The 21,465-nt window shown below is 39.1% G+C and overlaps 1 protein-coding gene across 4 annotated transcripts in view; it reads left to right on the top strand.

Annotated features, from left to right (window-relative positions):
* LOC138760348 (FERM domain-containing protein 6-like) overlaps positions 1–19,035 on the top strand; it is a 114,889-nt gene extending 95,854 nt beyond the window's left edge. For 3 of the 4 annotated variants that reach the window (XM_069930818.1, XM_069930819.1, XM_069930817.1), the window contains 2 exons: positions 3,407–3,480; positions 12,545–19,035. In XM_069930818.1, the coding sequence (XP_069786919.1) occupies positions 3,407–3,480; positions 12,545–12,826 (356 nt within the window). In that variant the 3' untranslated portion in view covers positions 12,827–19,035. The remainder of the gene's footprint in view (positions 1–3,406; positions 3,481–12,544) is intronic. The other variant, XM_069930820.1, reaches the window with a different exon arrangement.
* Positions 19,036–21,465: the final 2,430 nt, after the last annotated feature.

Here is a 21,465-nt window from a genome sequence, read left to right as displayed (position 1 = left end):
TATCTCGGCTGCACCATTTCATCAGATGCAAGGATCGACAATGAGATAGACAACAGACTCGCCAAGGCAAATAGCGCCTTTGGAAGACTACACAAAAGAGTCTGGAAAAACAACCAACTGAAAAACCTCACAAAGATAAGCGTATACAGAGCCGTTGTCATACCCACACTCCTGTTCGGCTCCGAATCATGGGTCCTCTACCGGCACCACCTACGGCTCCTAGAACGCTTACACCAGCGTTGTCTCCGCTCCATCCTCAACATCCATTGGAGCGCTTACACCCCTAACGTCGAAGTACTCGAGATGGCAGAGGTCGACAGCATCGAGTCCACGCTGCTGAAGATCCAGCTGCGCTGGATGGGTCACGTCTCCAGAATGGAGGACCATCGCCTTCCCAAGATCGTGTTATATGGCGAGCTCTCCACTGGCCACCGTGACAGAGGTGCACCAAAGAAAAGGTACAAGGACTGCCTAAAGAAATCTCTTGGTGCCTGCCACATTGACCACCGCCAGTGGGCTGATAACGCCTCAAACCGTGCATCTTGGCGCCTCACAGTTTGGCGGGCAGCAACCTCCTTTGAAGAAGACCGCAGAGCCCACCTCACTGACAAAAGGCAAAGGAGGAAAAACCCAACACCCAACCCCAACCAACCAATTTTCCCTTGCAACCGCTGCAATCGTGTCTGCCTGTCCCGCATCGGACTTGTCAGCCACAAACGAGCCTGCAGCTGACGTGGACTTTTTACCCCCTCCATAAATCTTCGTCCGCGAAGCCAAGCCAAAGAGAAGACCCTGGGAGTTATTGTAGCATTGTTATCCTGGGAGTTATTGTAGCATTGTTATCCTGGGAGTTATTGTAGCATTGTTATCCTGGGAGTTATTGTAGCATTGTTATCCTGGGAGTTATTGTAGCTTTGTTATCCTGGGAGTTATTGTAGCATTGTTATCCTGGGAGTTATTGTAGCTTTGTTATCCTGGGAGTTATTGTAGCTTTGTTGGACAAGGGAAGTGAAGCTGCTACAGATTACAATGGAACCAGGCAAATACAGGTCCACCCAGCTGTTCTGACCAGTCTGGACCAGTCTGGATCTGATACATATTGAATTGTTGAACATATCACTGATAATCTCTCTCATTACTGAATTCTATATCGAATGCCCATTACCAAGACCACTGATTAATATTTTTCATCGAAAGGTGATGAAATCACAGAATACAAATCTCAGAGCAGAACAAAACACAGCCATATCAACTTTATAATACAATAGATCACTCTAACAAATGATAATCAGAGAAGTGACTTGAACAACACAGGTCAACATCTCATATAATTATAACTGTGGAAATGTTTACAATAGATTTTAAAACCTAAAATCTAATTTCCAACAACTCCCAAAGCCCCAAGGTCTTGTTCAATACCCAATCATTGGGTCCCACACTTAACACCAACTCTGATGCTTCCCTTACCAAATGTGAAGAATTTTAAAAATTCTTCATAAACAAAGTGGAGAACATCGGGACCAACATTCCCCCCTCTACCTGGAATCTAACTGTACCACTGCTCTGTTCATCTAACCTGGTCTGTTTTAGCCTACCCACACTATTCACCCTTAGAAAGATTGTGTTCACCATGAAGCCAACAACCTGCCCCCTTGGCACTATCGCCACTCCCCTCCTGAGGGATGTTTTCAATGCAGTGGGTCTTAGAATCCTCTCTATTGTTAACAGTTCCTTGACCACTGGGACAGTTTCAACTTGCTTTGTGTGCTGTGGTCTAGCCCCTCCTGAAAAAACCCAAACTAGACCCCTCCACACCCAAAAATTAGACCTGTTTTTAAACTGCCATTCTTGTCAAAGGTCCTCAAAAAAAGTTGTTCTTAGCCAATTGTTGCCCTACCTACATTAAAACAACATATCCAAAAAAATTTAAGTCAGGTTATAAGGCCCACCACAGCATAGAGTTGGCCTTACTAAGAGTATATAATGACCTGCTCCTCGCCACTGACTCAGGAAGCTCCACCATTCTAATTCTCCTTGACCTTAGTACAGCGTTCGATATGGTAGATCACGCTATTTTAATAGATCACCTCAGACAGAGGGTTGAAGTCAACAGCACGGCCTTGAATTGGTTTAAATCTTATCTCAGTGATAGGACTTTCTGGGTCCACATGGGCATGGGAAAATTTTCATCCTTGTCTGCTACCCTTTCCTGTGGGGTTCCACAAGGGTCTATTCTGGGCCTCATTCTCTTCTCCTTATACATGCTTTCCCTTGGCCATATCTTCCTTCCACTCCTATGCTGATGACACCCAGCTCTATCTTACTCTGAAGCCCAACGATCAAGCAAAGATAATCAGCCTCATCGACTGTTTGGAGGACATAAAGTGCTGAATGGCTCAAAACTTCCTGCAGCTAAACGAAGGCAAATCTGAGATCATCCTACTTGGCCTTCCTAACTGGATAGTGAGGAAGCTTATCTCAGGCTAAAGCAGGGTATATATCAGGTGGAAAATTGGATGGAGCCAATACCCTTGGCAACTTAGCCACCCTCATTAAACCACACGTCAAGTTCCTTGATGTGATATTCGATTCCACTTTCAAGTTTGACAAACAAGTTAATACAATAGTAAAAGCTGGCTTTATTCAGCTCCACACTACTGCCAAAATCAAATCATTCCTGTCACTGAAAGACCTCGAGAAAGTTATCCACGCCCTCATTTTCTGTCATTTAGACTACTCAAACTCTCTTGACATGGGAATTAGTCACCATTATCCCATCTTCAGAATGCGGAAACAAGGCTCCTGACAGGAGCCAAGAAAAAGGACCCCATATCACCCCTATTCTCACCTCCCTTCACTGTTTGCCAGTACGACAGAGGATAGATTTTAAAGTTCTCCAGTTTGTTTACAAAGCCATTAATAGACTAGCCCCCTCCTACATCACCAATCTCCTAATGCCCTCCTCACTTCAAGACCGCTCAAATTGGCCAATCTAGGGCGCCTGATTGTTCCGCGCTCAACTTGCAAACTTGGGAGATCATGCCATCGCAATAGCAGCCCCAAAACTGTGGAACAATATTGCTCTATCCATCAAATCCAGGACGAAGTTGTATTTTTACTTGCAAGCGTTTTGAAGTGATTGTTGATTGTTATCACATTGTATGTACAATTCTAAACCTCGAGTACCCATTTTATATTGCACTTTAAATAGCTGCTTAAGTTAAGATGTAATTTATGATCTGTACGGCACTTTGGTCAATGTGAGTTGTTTTAAATGTGATATATAAATAAACTAAACTAAACTAAAACAAAGATGAATTGTAACATCATGAATTGGAATTCTTCTGGCAAATGATGGATTATGGAGTTTTTAAGGAATGAATTGAGAGTCTGTTTCATTTTATAGGCATCAACAAGGAAACCACTTTATCTGATCCTTTGGTTAAACTACGAGGGCAAAGTGTAGACTCTCTCTCACAGGTATGAAGTAGTTTTGCTTTGATCACTTATGTTGAAAAACCGGAGTCTGGTTCTTTGAAGTACCTCTGCATTCCAGATCACCAACTGTTTATCTAGGAGAGTTTGTTGATGAAAGTGTTTATCCTTGAAATTCTAGTCATCCTAATGGTTCAGAATGATTCAGAATAATCAAAGCAAGGAGCCCACAACAGATCGGGGCCTGAGATTTGACCAAAGTGGAGTTGGGAGTAGGACTGAGGAGAACGATTGGGACTGCACAAGAAGCCCATGGGAAAAAAAAACCCAATTCCCTTACCCAGCAGATATTCCAGGGCAACTGTAGTAGTCCCAGTTGAATACAGCAGCAAGTACTCTTTGGACAAACACTCCCACACCCAGTTCCAAAAGGAGCACTGGAAATGGCATCATCTACTGCAGTCTGGATGTGTAATTCAAGGATGATTCATGAGGAATTTTGCTCAATTTTCAGAGAGATACTAATATAACATAACAATTACAGCACGGAAACAGGCCATTAGACCCTTCTAGTCCGCACCGAACCAAACACCCCTCTCTAGTCCCACCTCCCTGCACAATGCCCATAACCCTCCATCTTCTTCTCATCCATATACCTGTCCAACCTTTTCTTAAATAATACAATTGACTCCGCCGCCACTATTTCTCCCGGAAGATCATTCCACACGGCTACCACTCTCTGAGTAAAGAAGTTCCCCCTCATGTTACCTCTAAACCTCTGCCCCTTAATTCTTAACTCATGTCCTCTTGTTTTAATCTTTCCTCCTCTTAACGGAAATAGTCTATCCACATCCACTCTGTCTATCCCTTTCATAATCTTAAATATTTCTATCAAATCCCCTCTCAACCTTCTACGCTCCAAAGAATAAGTGATCCGTAAAAGGCTATATTTCAAGTTTAATTCCAGGTAAAATGAGTTCTCTGTACATTTGTAAAGGCGGGGCTTGATTAGTGATGGGAAGTATTGGTTTATGTGGGAAAATCCTGTTTCACTAATAATTGAGCTTTTTGAGATGCTAATTGGAAATTCACAAAGGGAGGAACAGTAGTTGTTGCCTTTATGGACTTGAAGCATTTGGCAAGATCCCACATTCTAGGTTGGTCCAGAAGGTTAAAGCACATGGGATCCAAGGCAAGTGAAAGGAAGCAGAGAGTAGTGTTAGAAGGTGTCTTTCAATTGAAAGTCTATTGCCAATGGTGTACCACAGGGATCCAATGCAGCTTGTGATAAATATTAATAACTTGGATGTGAATGCAGGAGATATGACAAGCAAGCTTGCAGATGATACAAATATTTGTGGCATTGTGGATAGTGAGGAAGGTTATCTCAGGCTAAAGCAGGGTATATATCAGCTGGAAAATTGGGTGGAGCATTGACAGATGCATACTAAGGAGAAGGAGAACACCAACGGGAGGGGGGCTCAGCTGAGGAGCGGGCAAACACAGCACGACCAGCTGAGGGATGCCCGACACCACGGCTCTCAGCTGGAAGAAGAGGCAAGTGAAAGGAAAGAAGAGCAGCAGCAGAAGGCCCAACAGATGAGTAGCCCAGAAGCCAAGCAAGAAGAAGCCCAGCAAAGTGAGACAAGCAACTCATCAGGAAAGACACAAACACAGGTCCAGACACAGAAGAAGAGGAAGAAGACGACCAAGATCTGCACAGAGAAATAGAAGGTAAGACAGATGGACAGAATATAGATAGTTTTTTTTCAATAACAAATGGGAGCATGAAATGAAAAGAAAAATCAAAAGTACAGAAGAAAAAGTGAGTAGAATAGAGCTGGTCATGACAGAAATAGGGAAAAGATTAGAAAAATGTGGAAGAACGAGAAACGGCTATAGAAATGGAAGTTAATGACTTAAGAAGAAAATTGGAAAAAAGTGACAAAAACGTTAGTCACAAGAGTTGTTAGCTCAGAAAATTGATATGTTGGAAAATTATAGTAGGCGTAACAACATAAAAATAGTGGGCCTAAAGGAAGATGAAGAAGGCACAGATATGAAGGAATTTATAAAAGAATGGACCCCAAAGGTCCTGGGAATGACAGAAATATAGGAAGGAATGGAAATATAAAGGGCACACAGAACACTAGCCCCGAAACCACAGACACATCAAAAACCAAGATCTGTTTCAGTAAAATTTTTGAGATATACAACAAGAGAAAATATACTGGAGCGGGCAAGGAATAAAATTAGAAAAGACAAAAAACCATTGGAATACAAGGGTCAAAAAATATTTTTTTACCCAGACATAAGTTTTGAACTCTTAAAAAAGAGGAAGGAGTTTAATATAGCAAAATCGATCCTATGGAAAAAAAGATTATAAATTTATGTTAAGACATCCAGCTGTGCTTAAAATATTTATCCCTGGGGAGCAAAACAGACTGTTCTTGGATCGGAGGAAGCACGAGAATTTGCAGAATGCTTGGAGGACAGAAGGAGAGATGAAGAAATGTAACAAGAATGAAGAACGGCGATAAAATACAAATAAAGATGTAAAAATAATGTACATGTAAGAACTATAGAAGGGGAAGAGAAGGGAAGAAAGGAAGTAAGGGGGAAAGAAAGAGAGGGTGAGCTTTGTTATATGTGTAAAAAAAAAAGTCTTTTCTGGGGAGGTTGGGTGGGAGAGAATAACATCACTACAAAATCAGTTGATGCTTGCGAGTGGGTTCGCAATCCAAATGGAGAGGGGAGTTGTGGTTGCCCGGTAAGGTATAAGGGGCAACTCAGAGAGGGGCGAGGGACACATTTGTGGCTAAGGGAATATTGGATGTGGGAGTTGTTGAAGTATTTTATGTTTTAAATGTGTTGTCATACATTGAGTTTAAAAAGGGAAAACTGAGAGATGAAAATGGGGAAAAGGGGGATGGTGGTGGTGAGGAAGCGGAAATGAGGTGTAAGCGGTATGAGATGGCCATGTTGAATTATATGACTATAAATATTAATGGAATACATAACCAAATTAAATGGAAGAGGCTATTAAATTTACTGAAAAAAGAAAAAATAGACATAGCATTTGTGCAGGAAACGCATCTAACTGAAGTGGAACATAATAAAATAAGGAGAGACTGAGTAGGGCACTTAGCGGCAGCATCATATAATTCAAAAGCTAGAGGTGTAGTTATATTAATCAATAAAAATGTACCAATCAAAATAGAGGAGGAAATAATAGATCCAGCAGGGAGATATGCAATGATAAAGTGTCAGATATATTCAAAATTTTGGAATTTGCTCAATATATATGCACCTAATGAAGAGGATCAAAAGTTTATGCAAGATATTTTTTTGAAGATTATACACTTGCAAGGGCTATTGATAGGAGGGGATTTTAACCTTAATTTGGATCCAATGTTGGATAAAACTGGACAAAAGACTGGCAAAAAGAATAAAGTGGCCAAATTTATGGTTAAATCAATGCAGGAAATGAAACTTATGGATATAAGGAGGAGGTACCACACAAAGGAGAAAGAATACTCATATTATTCAAGTAAGCATAAAACATACTCAAGGATTGATATGTTTTTGTTGTCGGCCCATATTCAAGGGAGAGTTAGGAAAATTGAATATAAAGCTAGATCATTCACCCCTGTTATTAGCAATAGAACTGGAGGATATCCCACCAAGAACATATAGATGGAGGTTAAACTCCATGCTACTTAAAAGGCAGGAATTTAGAGAGTTTATTGAATGCCAAATTAAAATGTACTTTGAAATAAATATGGAATCAGTGAAAGATAAATTTATATTATGGGATGCAATGAAAGCTTTCATTAGAGGGCAGATAATAAGTTATGTAACTAAGATGAAAAAGGACGACAATCGGGAAATAGAACAGTTGGAAAGGGAGATAGTAAGTACAGAAAAGGAACTAGCAACAAGGGATGATATAACAAAAAGGAGAGAAATGGCGGACAAAAAAATAAAATACGAAACATTACAAACGTATAAGGTGGAGAAGAACATAATGAAAATAAAGCAAAAGTATTATGAACTAGGAGAAAAAACACACAAAATATTAGCCTGGCAACTTAAAACAGAACAAGCTAAAAGAACTGTATTGGTATCAAGGAAAAAGGACAAACAAATTACATATAATCCATTGGAGATAATGAGAACTTCAAGGAATTTTATGAACAATTATACCAAACTGAGAACGAGGGGAAAGATGATAAAATAGAAGAGATTTTAGCTAAAATTGAACTGCCGAAATTTCAAGAAGAGGAACAAAACAAACTAATAAAACCATTTGAAATAGAGGAAGTACAGGATATATTAAAAAAGCTGCCGAACAATAAAATGCCTGGAGAGGATGAATTCCCAATAGAATTCTATAAAACATCTAAAGAGTTATTAATTCCTCCTCTCCTGGAAGTAATGAACCAGATAGAAGAAACACAAAACTTGCCAGATTCATGTAAGACAGCAATAATTACAGTAATATCAAAGACGGGGAAGGATCCACTAACACCAGCATCATATAGACCAATATCTTGATTCAGATTATAAGATAATAGCAAAATTATTAGCAAACAGATTGGCCGACTGTGTACCAAAAATAGTAAAACAAGATCAAACTGGATTTATTAAGAAAAGACGAACAGCGGATAATGTCTGTAAATTTATTAATCTAATTCATGCAGTTCAAGGAAATAAGAAGCCAACAGTGGCTGTTGCTTTAGATGCTGAAAAAGCCTTTGACAGGGTAGAATGGAACTATTTATTCAAAATATTACAGCGGTTCAATCTACCAGAAAAATATATTAATTGGATTAAAGCATTATATAATGTACCATTGGCGAAGGTAACAGTAAATGGATATATATCGAACCAATTTAAATTAAGTAGGTCAACTAGACAGAGATGTCCATGATCTCCCTCACTGTTCGCTTTAGCAATAGAACCATTGGCCGAACTGATAAGAACAGAAAATAAAATAAAAGGGATAAAAATAAAGGAGAAGGAGTATAAAATCAGTTTATTTGCAGTTGACATCATAGTATACTTAACAGAACCAGAAATATCAAAAAAAGAATTACATAAGAAACTGAAGGAGTATGGAGAAATATCAGGGTACAAGATCAATGCAAATAAAAGTGAAGTGATGCCAATGAGTAATGCGGATTATACAGAATTTTAAAAAGAATCACCATTTAAATGGCAAACACAAGCAATCCGATACCTAGGTATTAGGTTAGATAATAATTTAAGCCACTTGTAATAATTATCAGCCACTAATAAAGAAATTACAGGAAGACTTAGAACATTGGAAATAATTACCACTAATGTTGATAGGGAGGGTAAATTGCATTAAAATGAATGTCTTCCCAAGGATACAATACTTAATTAAATCGTTACCAATTCCCTTAACAGAGAAATCATTTAATGAACTAAAGAGAATAATAAGGAAATTTTTATAGAAAGGCGGGTAAACTGAGGATAGCGTTAGATAAATTAACAGAGAGGTACAACCAAGGTGGTTTGCAGTTACCAAACTTTAAAAATTATTATAGAGCAGCACAATTAAGGTATTTATCAGATTTTTATCAGACAAGGGAAAAACCAGACTGGACTAAGATAGACCTAGATAAAATAGGAGAGAAGGTACTTTATAAGTGGGATGAAAAGCTGGTACGATATAAAAGCCCACCAGTATTACATCATTTACTCAATATATGGAAGAAGATTCACTTAGAAAGGAAAAAAAACAAATTACCAAATACCAAAAATATTATTGACGCAAAATCAGCTAATCCCTTTTACAATAGATAACCTTTCCTTTAGAGAATGGGTGAGGAAAGGAATTAAAAGAATAGAAAATTGTTTTTTGGGAAATAATTTATAAGCATTTGAACAAATTAAGTACAAATATCGAATAATTCATGGTACAATGTTTGCATACCATCAACTGAAAGCCTACTTAAAGGATAAATTGGGAAACAGACTGAGATTACCAGAAGGAAGCAGCTTTGAATATGTGATTACAGACACAATGATAATTAAAAGATTTATAACGAACATGTACATCAAGCTGCAAGAGAAGGAAAATGATGAAATAAGCTATAAACCCAAACAAAAGTGGGAAAGATTTAAACATAAAGATAAAAAATGAAATATGGGAAAAGTTATGTTCTGGAACTATGAAGAATATAATAAACACAAGGTTACACATGGTACCGTATAATTGGTTACACAGGTTATATATCACGCCCCAAAAGTTTTTTAAAAAATGGGATCCAACATTATCAGATAGATGTTTTTGCTTTAAGAAGGAAACGGGAACAACAGTACATGCAATTTGGGCATGTGAGAAAGTGAAAAAGTTTTGGGAAGATCTAAATCAGGTATTAAATAAAATCACAAAAAACAACATACAAAAAAATCCAGAGATCTTTCTTCTAAGTAATATAAGAAGTAAAGAATTAGGCCTCAAAGTGGTTGAAGCGCAAAAAATATTTATTATGATAGCCTTAGCTGTAGCAAAAAAATGTATAATGTCAACTTGTAAATCAGAAGAGAGCCTGAGAGTACAGCAATGGTACGTGGAAATTAATAAATGTATTCCATTGGAAAAAATAACATATAATTTAAAAAAATAAAGTCACATTATTTGAACAAATTTGGGAACCGTACATGGAACATAACAGAGAGGGCTTTACTCGGACCTCCACCCCCTAAAATGATAAGACAAAATGCCTTGATCCAGTGTGTAAAAGTAGATGACACATTTTTCTTGTTTATTTTCATTGTGTGATGACATTGTTTAATGGGTTTATTGTATTGTATATGTTGAATGTTTATTGGTTTTGGAGGGGGGTGGGAAGGAGGGAGGGAAGGTAGGGGGGCGAAAAAAGAGGAGAAAATGCCACTGTGTATATTTAAGAGGGAAATGTTTGTATGTATTTTGGTTGATATGGTTCACAGTGTGAAAAATAAAAAAATATTTTTAAAAAACTATGAACCCAAGTCCATAGTTCCCTGAAAGTGGCAACATGGGTCTTTAGAGTGGTGAAGGCATATGGAATGCTTGCCTTCATAAATCAACATTAAATGTAAGAGTTGGAACATTATGTTGCAACTTTAGTAAAACACTGGTTAGACTGCAGTTGGAGTATTGTCAGGCCCGGCGCTACCATTAGGTGAACTAGGCAGTTGTCTAGAGGGCAGACCAGAGGCATGCAGTCAGGGTGGCCAGATGTCCAGTTTTAGGCTGGACAGTCCGGCTTTTGAATTTGAGTCATCCCAGGGTCTGTATGTTTCCACATAGGGCACAAGTGTAGCAGTTCGATGTGGTTTGAGCCAGGCAACTCCCTCCCTCTCCATGCTCTTGTCTACATGGTTTTACCCTCACTACAGTTTCACTGCCAGAGACTGAGTCTGGTTTGAAATTGCCTCTTGGACTAGGATACGTGTGTGTTCTGCAACTTGGCCCAGGCAGCTGTTTTGGGTCTGACATGGCGGGCTTTCGAGCGCATGGAATGTTTTCAAAACCTTTGCACTCTTTACTTACACTGAGCTGTCGGACAAGTTCAGCTCAAGTGAGGCTACACATTTGCAAAGTGTCCCAGCCAATACGCGGTGATTAGGTAAGACTTTATTTGGGGGGAGGCACTGCCCAGTGAGTGAGGGGCTTGGGGATGGTAATGGTATTGCGGCTCCCTGAGAGAGGGGGCGGGGAGTGCAAATGCCCTCGCTCAGCTCTGGCCACATTGGCTAGGTGCTGGGTTGCTGGAGCCCAGTGCATCCCTCCCTCTCTCCCTGCTCCCCACACTCCTCGGTCTCTTCTTCCCCCCTTCCCAGTCCCTGCTTCCCCCTCCCCAGTCCCCATTTCTCCCTCTCTCCCTGGTCCCCCTCTCCCCTTCCTTCCCAGTCCCTGCTCTCTGTAGACCCTGTTTCCCCTCCCTCCTTCCCCGTCATTTGCTCCACCCCACAACTTCCAGATCCCCCACCCCGGACTCTGCTCCCCCATTCCCCCACCATGGTTCCCTCTCCCCCCAACCCACTTACCCCCCCCCCACCCCCACCCAAGCTTCAATGCTAAACCCTAGGTGGATGGTTCCAATTCCCACAGTGACCCTCTGAACATTCGCAGGTAAGATTTACTTTTGGAGGGGGAAGGTGCACAAAATAGTCTGGCATCAGCCCTGAGTATTGTGTGCAATTTTAGTCACCACACTTTAGAAAGGCTGTAGTTGTACTGGAGAGAATGCAGAGGAGAATCACCAGGACATTGCATGATTGGAAGACTTCAATTATGGGGGTGGGGGGGGGGGGAAACATTTGATAGCTTGGGCTTGTTTCCCCTAGAGCAATAGAGACTAAGGTTGATTGAATAGTAGTATACATGAATATGAGAGATATTGATAGGTTAGATGGTCAAAATATTTTTACTAAGGCAGGAATTTAAAATACAAGTGATCACAGATTTGGGGTGAAAGGAAGGAGTTTTAAAAGGGATCTGAGGGCTATGATTTTTCACAGGAAGTGTTAATATCTGGAGTGGAATGCAGACAAGAAGGTGGAATCAAATATAATGACTTTGTTCAAGGGATATTTATAGATGCTTTTAAATAAACAAAACATACATACAAACATAAAGGCAAATGGAATTATTGTAGATGGGCACAAGATCAGTATGCACATAGTGGGTCAGAGGTCCCATTTCTGTGCTGTACGCTATGAATCTATAACTCACTGTATAATGCTGAAAAAAGTATCATCCAATTGGTGCTCTCAGCACAGGTATTTACAGTGTAGATCAACAAATGGTTTGTTCTCATAATTTTACAGTAAATCTATCTCATTCTGCTGCATCCACAGGAAAAAAGGTATCTCAGGGTTGTATGTGATGTCATGTATGTACTCGGACAATAAATTTGAAATCTGATACCTATTTTATTTTTAGTAAAATAATAATCTTTTAAAACTCTTTGGGTAATTACCAGTGAATATACAAAGAATGAGAAAGAGAGATTCTCATGGAAGTACAAGGTGTCAAAATTAAAAAAAAAACTGCATTGAATGAACAAAATTATCTTCACTTTCTCAGGCCTCACAGTCTAAGCCAAGGAACTCGGCTGATCGCCACAGTCAAAGTTTAGATGATGTACGCCTGTACCAACAACAACCACCTTTATGTTCTGCTTTGACTTCAGATACCTCTCAGAGCTATACTTTTGGCTGTATTTACGAGGACAAAGATAGCCAATTTTGTTATACTTATTCTACAGCAGATTGTAACACTAAGTCCACTTTCTATGGCAAACGTTCAATGAACTGCTTATCCTTAGACCTTCTTGGAGAAGAACAACTAATGGAATTTGTGGTATAATTATAATGGAGGATACATTAACTAGTAAGGTCTTGGACAGATTTACTTTTGAGTGTTAAACTGTGACTTATTGAAGGAGAATTATGAAACGTTTGTGAAAATGACCTCCAATCAGAGTCCACACTGAGCAAACATCCAAAAAAGTGAGCCTAAAACTCATTTTGGTTGACAACTTAATGGATTGTTTTATACCTCACTACTACTTGGAGCCCAGCTGAAGACTCACATTCAGATTTTCAGAAGTTAGCAGCACTTATTGGAATATTTTTGGAACTTTGGTAATGCTGCAATGAGTTTTATTTTATACCTGTAAAACACAGAAGTCTGCAAACGCTGTGATTGTAGTAAAGACACAAAAGTGCTGGAGGAACTCGGTAGGTTTCGCAGCATTCACAGTAGTTGAAGATATATAATCAATGTTTCAGGCCTGAGCCCTTCTTCAAGGTATGAGGAAAAAGTGACAGGCGACTCAGGAGATCTATTCTTATTTCAGAAACAGAATATTTTTATCAGTAGAAACTTCTGCAAAATAACTTGATATTTGTCCAAATTAGAAAATTGCATTGTTTTATGAGGCATTCCAATAATTTTGTGTTGGGAAGCTCTGAACTATACAATGAATTGCTTCCATCATTGCCTTTATTCATTGTTCTTTGAGCTGGAAGACCCAATTTGTACTTCAATAATAAGCTAAACAAAAGTCTAAGTTTAACGAGGAATATAAAAAAGTTAGAAGTTTTTTGAACATCTCTCCAGAAAACTATTATCTGGTTTATTTTTAGAATTCTCTCTGCTTTGAAAAGGAATTGAAACTGAATGTGCAAGAAAATACCCATGAGTAATTATTCTGATCTTTATTAGCGGTAGAGAGACGAATATCCTAAGTGATAAGTAATTATTCCAATTGGCAGTTACTGTTGTTGCTGCAATTCTACCGGATAAAGAACAGTGCTCTAGTGACCTAGAAAGAAATACTGGAAGTCCAAATCATATTTTGCCACCAGACCAGGTGCATGAGAAAAATTAAAGCTGTCCGCAGAACTAGCATCCAAAACAAGAACAATTTCATTTCAAGCAAAGTTGTGTTAAAGCACTGCAAAAATCATCATTCTAAATCTGGAGAGCAAGAATAGACTGCAGGTTCTCATTTCTTTCATTTTCTGTTTCTGTTTGGGACATTGATAGAACAGGTATAGTTTGCAATAAGATTAGCCAGATTGCTTTGGAATATTCTGGAGGTGTTCATAGAAACACATTTTTAAGTAATGCTGTATGTGTTTAAAAAAAACTCTTGTAAATGATCACATATTATCCCTCTCCATTCCTTTAGTTCCAAATCTCTTACCAAGTGGTTTGCAGTAACACTACTGATTAGTTGGTCAAATCTTTAAGAATGCGGTTAGCCACATTTATAACCATATAACCATTTACGGAGCGGAAACAGGCCATGTTGGCCTTTCGAGTCCGCACCGGTTCACCGATCTTGTGCGCCCTCTTCAGGCATTGGTCCCGGTAGATCTTCATTCAATAACCTTGGACGAATTCAATGCAGATGGAATCAGTTTGGTGACAATTTGCCAAAATTCTCTGGACAGGTCCCAGTAGATTGGAAGGATGTGAAATAGATAGTCTACGCATCAAAAATGTATATGTCCTTGACAACAATGCCAAGATCTCATTAGATATTTCAGTGGCTCAAAATGCAGGAACCATGGGTCAGTCAGCAACATCATACTTCAACACATCCTATAATCTCATGGTCTTATCCCGTCATCCCAACTCCAAATCATGGTGGAAAAGCACATGAGAAGCAACATCAAGCTATTCCTGTAAAACTAAAATACAGGATAGCATGTGTGAGCAGAATTAAACAATCCTAAAACCAACAGATCAAATCAAAACTGCAATCTTGCATCAAAGGTACATCTAAACATGAATGCTGAACAAAATTCCACGATAATGTGCGTGTAAAACTTAAAGCTGACTGTTTGCAATTACTTTATGTCATAAGTACACGGTGGATGATCCTCATAGGTTTCTCAAGGCCATCACGTGAGGCATTATTCATGTCATTCAATTCACCTAAAAGCAAAAAAATATCTGAGCACCAATAATATTTCAATATTAGTAGTGAAACTTCTTCCTGCAGAATCAGCTGCCATCATAGCAAAGGACTTAAGTGAGATAGATCCAATCCGACCAATCAGCCGAACCTTAGTCCTTACCAAAATTATGAAAAGATAATTGATGGTACCCACTACTCAAATAACTCACTCACCAAATCTCAGTGCAGTTTGTTTTTAAGCCACTTGACTTTAGATTCCACTGAAGACCTGATTTTAAACATGGACAAAAGAGTTGACATCCAGAAATGGGGTGAAAATGACATCAAAGCAGAAATTGTTTGACTGTGGCATCAAGGAGTCTTAATAAGATCTATTCTATAGGAATCAGGATTAAAGTCTGCACTTGTAGAATTGTATCTCATACCAAAGTTGATGTATGGTTGTTGAAGACCTATCAACTCAATACATGACTGCAGGAATTGTCACTACAGTGGCCTAGAGGCAACCATCTGTAGCTGTTACACCAACCTTTCCACTATCAAATGGTTAGTAATGGGGATAATTGATTTAAGATTCTTTTATTTTTAATTTCAAAAATTTAGACATACATCACTATAACAGGCCAATTTGGCTCTAAGAGTCTGAGCCACTCAATTTACATCCCATTAACCTACGCCCTGGTACGTTTTTGAAGGGTGGGAGGACACCAGAGTCCCAGGAGAAAACCCACGCAGACACGGGAAGAGCGTATAAACTCCTTACAGTCAGCGTGGGATTCAAACCCAGGTCCAATCCTGATTGCTGCCACTGTAAAGGCAACCATGCCGGCCTATTGTCATATAATACAGAAAATGTAATATTACACAAAATTTTCTTTGCCTGCCATAAAGTTTGTGCTGCCCAATGCCCCTTACATTAAGAGAAGCAAAAGAGAGTCTCTTTGGAGACACTCAGTGCCAGTGGATTCACCTCCAGCGCCCCTGCAACATCTGATGCTGCACTGCACTTTGGCAACCCGAGCTCCAAACTGCTGATACGATTAGGAAGCTTTCAGCATCTAAGGCCCTTGTTTCCCTCAGCACCCTCTCGAATCCTGCTCCTCATATCTGGTTCCCTTGAACCAGTCTCCATCAGCTGCAGCTTTTGTGGGTCCTTTTACCTCAGGCCACCAACAGCCATAGCCTGTGTGGGTCCTTCAGCCACTGAGCCCTTCACTGGTCCACTGCTGTAGTCACCGTCCTGTAGGGCCATCACTTCTGCTTCTTCTCAATGGGGGTTGGGGAGGTGTTCTTCCGCTTTCTGGTAGCCTGTGCCAGTCTGCCTGCTCCTGAAGAATCTGCAACCCCCTCGTGGCTGCTCTCCAGCATTGGTGCTGTCATCTTGGGCACAGACCATGTATTTGCAGGATGTTAAAAATACACCATTGGTTTGTTTTAACACTGTTTAAAGCCCGTATGGAGTTGCTGGCATTAGGACTGGGTGTTAGGGCCCTGCAGAGGAGCACTGTGCCTCTGCTCCCCACTCTCCCTGGGTCTGCACCAGCGGTGGTTCCGGCAGCACTGCCATTTTATTTGTTAATGATTGTTTAATTCCATTCACAATGCTTCACCTAATGAAGCATGGCTTGACCTGATAAGAGATAAGTAACATTTGTGTCATATGTGCCAGGCAATGGTCATCTCTAGCAAGAATCCAGTCATATTCCTTTAATATTCCATAGAACTCCCACTGTTCATTCCTAGACCATCAATATGTATTGAGTCATCATTAACCATAAATTTATCTGAATCAGCCATTTAACAACAGCAGTTTAGAGACTGGGAATTCTGCAATGAGTAGAATTCACTATCAACAAATCTTTATTTACATAGATGAGTGCAGCACTCAAGAACCCTACTCACCACACTGAACATTCCACCACAAGTGCATCAAAGTGAAGCACTAACTACAAGATATCTTGAGGTAATACAGCAGAACCTTCTAAGATCAAGTAAGGACATACAACAAGCACACAGAAACACCACTACCACCAATTTCCCTACCAAGTAATAAATAGGTAGGTATTGTCTTTATGTTGTTTCCATTAGATCAAGATATTGTAGCAGCCTTCCTAATATCACTACTAGTTTCACCACACTGGGTACAATCATTCAACAAGACAGCTTACTATTAGCTAGAAATGGGCAATTAATGCTGGCCTTGCCAAAGATACAAATGTCTTGGGAATAACTTAAAAAATGTTATTGTCTGGAGCAACATTTTATCACAATAAAAGGAAATTGCTTTTGAATGTAGCCTTAATGCTATAAGTACCTAGGTGCTTTTACTTATCTTAGGAGCAAGGAAATATTAAACTGTAGTGCTAATGTTACAATTCAGTCCTCTCTAAAGTAAAATTCTGGAAAGTTAGCAGTACATATCAAGTAACAACACGTAATATTTAGATGAACTGAGGTAAATTCAGGCAATGAGATGAAGAGAAGCAGAATAAATTATTTGCATCATTGTTTTTCTTGTTTAATGTACCCTTGAACAGCAGTGATCATCATTTTTACCGTTTAATCACTGCTGTCAAATGGAAATGTGCATCCAACCTGACTCTTTTTCCATATTCTTCTGTACTTTTGTCCTTTTAAATGTTTATCTAGTTGCCATTTAATAATGGTATAAACTCTTATCACAAATGTTATTTTTTATTACATTCTAATAACTCTCCCATGTAGAAAATTGCACTTCATTCTTTTATTTGGAGCTACATTACCTGCTCATGAGTTGGGAATCTTTCCCAATTTTGAAAACCCTCTGTTAAATCTTCCCTATTCTACCCTTGCAACCGCTGCAACCGTGTCTGCCTGTCCCGCATCGGACTTGTCAGCCACAAACGAGCCTGCAGCTGACGTGGACATTACCCGTCCATAAATCTTCGTCCGCGAAGCCAAGCCAAAGAAAAGAAAGAAGAAGTAGAAACACCTCAATTATTTGAGTCCTTCAAAACTGTAACCATTCTCAGTCAGGGTAATGTTTTAGTTAACATTCACTGTTTTCTCCCTGACACTTCCTTTACTATTTTTTCTGTAATTGAATGCCCACTTCTTGTGTTGGTTTGCTTCCTGTATTATTAAGAGTAACGTGTTACCTGTAACCTGATAATATGTAAGATATTATAGTATGTATGATAAAACTGGGACAAAGTAACTATGTTGGTGCATACTGTGATCCACAGGTCTGATAATTTTAAAGCCATCATTATGCAGCATTATGGCAATGTATCTTGTGTGTTTTATAAAGATTACAAATTTAATAGATGAGTAAAATATGGCTCAAATTTACAGTCAGGACAAATGAACACATTATTTACCCACTTATTACTTTTGTGTTTAGTAGAAATAGACAAGAACAAATCTCCAAAGGAAGTTCAATCCTCCATGTTTAAATTATCACATCATTGTACTTATTGTTAGAATGTTGTTGTGGTTACAAATTGTACATTTCAATATTTGATTTATAGTCCCTGAAACATTCTATACCCATGATGTACAATGTCTGTGTACAAAGCCTGCTTTGTTGGAAACAGCACATTTGAACAAATCAGATCTGTACAGGTTTGGACAATTATTTACATTTTTTTCCTGTAAGCCAAATGTTGTTTTCTCTTAAACCATGCGGCCATGCATACACACTTGCTTTTCTTTTTGACTCTACCATTATATTGTGAATTGCAATATGCTGTTGCATTATTCATTATTTATATCTTTAAAACATGTAAAATGTTTGTTCTTATAAGATTAACTTTTCTTACTTACTTTGTAGTGAGTTGAAAAATTGCTTATGTATACTTTCCAAAGGATTGCTTTAAAATGCCGAAGGACAATCATGAAATTTTGCTGCAGTATTATAACTAAGCACTGTGATTCTTAATTATGCAAATTATCATGTTTATTTAGATGATGAAGAACTTCACAATGTTTATCTAAACCCCAATGACATTTGCTCATGGGTTTTAAATTTTAAATAGAATAGTTGAACTGTTATTTGTATACGTTGAACATCGAGTTTTGAATGTAAGATTCATATTTTATGTTCTCGGGCATCCTTTCCATGAAAGGACCTCTATCCAGATAAAGTAAGTTGCAAAATTTAAAATTTCTTGCTGTGTAATTTTTCACAAATGCAGAAGAAAAATATTTATATTTCATTCAATGTCTGTACATTTAAAATATGTTCATGATTCCCACAAGTGAATCATTTACTTAATATATTAAGTTTTTGTACATAAACTTGCATGGCAGTATTTAGCCAGGTCATTTTAACCCCTCTCACCAACTAAAAGACTGCAGAATTGATTCATTTTGTTGGTGAGCCAATATTCAAGGTGTGCTAATTTTTCTATCTCCATATCCTGCCATCATTCTGTCAATTTCACTAATACTGTCCACACTCTCTAAACAATGTTCACACTCTATAAATTCTGCTTCCTTAAACTTCTTTCTTCTACTGACCTGCCATCATTCCAATCTTTGTCAACCCATTTCTCAGCTTTTATCTCAAATTCCTCAATCTTCACAAATTCCAACATAGTTTTATGGTCTTCCATCCCCAATATTTATTAAGTTCAGAGTTTTCACTTAAGCTGGCTATGTTTTCTGGAAAACCTTCTCAGAACTTCACATGTTACTTCTCTTGTTTCTCGAGACTGGTCTGATGGTGTATTATTCATTATATTAATCTGATTTTTGGACCAGAGCAGTGCATGTAGGCTTTTGGAACTTCCCAGAAATTGCTGCTGGAAGCATCTTAAGAGGGTAGCAGCTGTAATGAATTCTCTGTGGAGAATTTTAAGAAAACCAGCAATAAATTTGATATTCTCTATTCAATTTCTTGATCGATTCAGAGACTTTCTCATGTGCTGCATTGAAAGGTTGATGTCAAAATCTGAACAAAAAATGTTGATAGAATTTGAACTAAGTTTCTCTAACTTAATTTCACTGCTGCATTATTATTGCAGTATGATGATGCTGTGATTTTGTGGTACTCTTGAGAAAAGAAAATCAGGACCTCAGCGACATTCAATCGAATGAGCATGCATTAAAACGTGAAAGTCCGCAGACACTGTGATTGAAGTAAAAACACAATACTGGAGAAATACAGCAAGTCAGATGGTGTATTTTATACAGCAGTGATAAAGATGCTAACTAACTTTCAGGCTTGAGCTCTTCATCAAGGGTATGCATGAAGCTCAGTTTACAAAATGTAAATAACCACACAGGGTTGCCTTGATAAACGTGGACATTCTGGGTTAACAAGGTAATTGCAGACATTCGGACTGCACAGAATTGAAACCTCTCACTTGCTGGATATATTTCGTAGTGATTTTCAAAGAGACCACTGACCTCAACTTTGTTAACCCTATCTGCTGGAGGATCTCAGCGAGTCCAGTACATCAGTGGGAGAATAATGATCAGCATTTCGATCTGAAACTATCAAAAGTGAGGAAATGTAGTGCAGATGCTAAATGTAGTACACAGCATATACATGTAAACAAATAAAGAACAGCAAAAAGAATATAAACAAACTGACTGTGCCATATAGAGAATAAAAAATAAAGTCCTTAAATGAGTCTGATTGAGTTTGTCATTGAGGAGTCTGATCATGGAGGGGTAGCAGCTGTTCCTGATGTGGGTGGTGCGAGTCTTGTGGCACCTTTCCTGATGGCAGCAGCAACAACAGAGCATGTGCTGGATGATGTGGGTCTTTGATGATTGCTGCTGCTGTCCGAAGACAGCTTCCCTGTAGATGTGCTCAATAGTGGGGAGGGTTATGCCTTGGATGTCCCTTTTGGAGGGCTTTATGCTTAGGGGGTATTGGTGTTTCCATACCAGACTGTGTTGAAACTGGTCAGCACACTTTCCATCACAACTCTGTAGAAATTTGCCAAATCTCCACAAAGCCTGAGGAAGTAGAGGTGGTGACATATTTACTTCACGATGCCATTGGTGTGTTGGGTCCAGGAAAGATCTTCCTAGATGGTGACTCCCAAGAACTTAAATTTGCTCACCCTCTCCACCTCTGAATCCCTGATGATCACTGGCATTCCTTTCCTGAGGTTAATAATCAGCTCCTTAGATTTGGTGACACTGTGTCCAAGGTTGTTATTGATGCAACATTCTTCCAAGTTTTCAATTTCCATCCTCTATGCTGACTCATCCCCTTCCTTTACACATCCCCCTACCGTGGTATTGTCGACAAATTTTTAGATGATGTTATTGTCCCACCGAGCCACTCCGTCGTAGGTGTAAAGTGAGTAGAGCGGGGGGGGGGGGGGGGGGGCGAAGAACACAGCCCTGTAGTGCTCTGGTACTGATGGAGATTGTGGAGGAGAAGATCTTATGAATCTTGACTGATCGTGGTCTGGAGGTGAGGAAATCCACGATCCAATTGCACAGAGGGGTGTTAACTCGAGGGAACAAGGTGGGAAGCGTAGGACCAAGTCCAAAGTGGGACTGGCCAAGCAAGGAAGGGTGAAACATGATGGATGGACACAGATGTCAAAGGGAGGGGGCAATCCTTTGGAGG

Source organism: Narcine bancroftii, chromosome 4, assembly GCF_036971445.1.
Source record: "Narcine bancroftii isolate sNarBan1 chromosome 4, sNarBan1.hap1, whole genome shotgun sequence".
NCBI classification, from domain to species: domain Eukaryota; kingdom Metazoa; phylum Chordata; class Chondrichthyes; order Torpediniformes; family Narcinidae; genus Narcine; species Narcine bancroftii.
The sequence above is the reverse complement of the archived record's forward strand: the minus strand, read 5'-3'. Positions and strand labels throughout refer to the sequence as shown.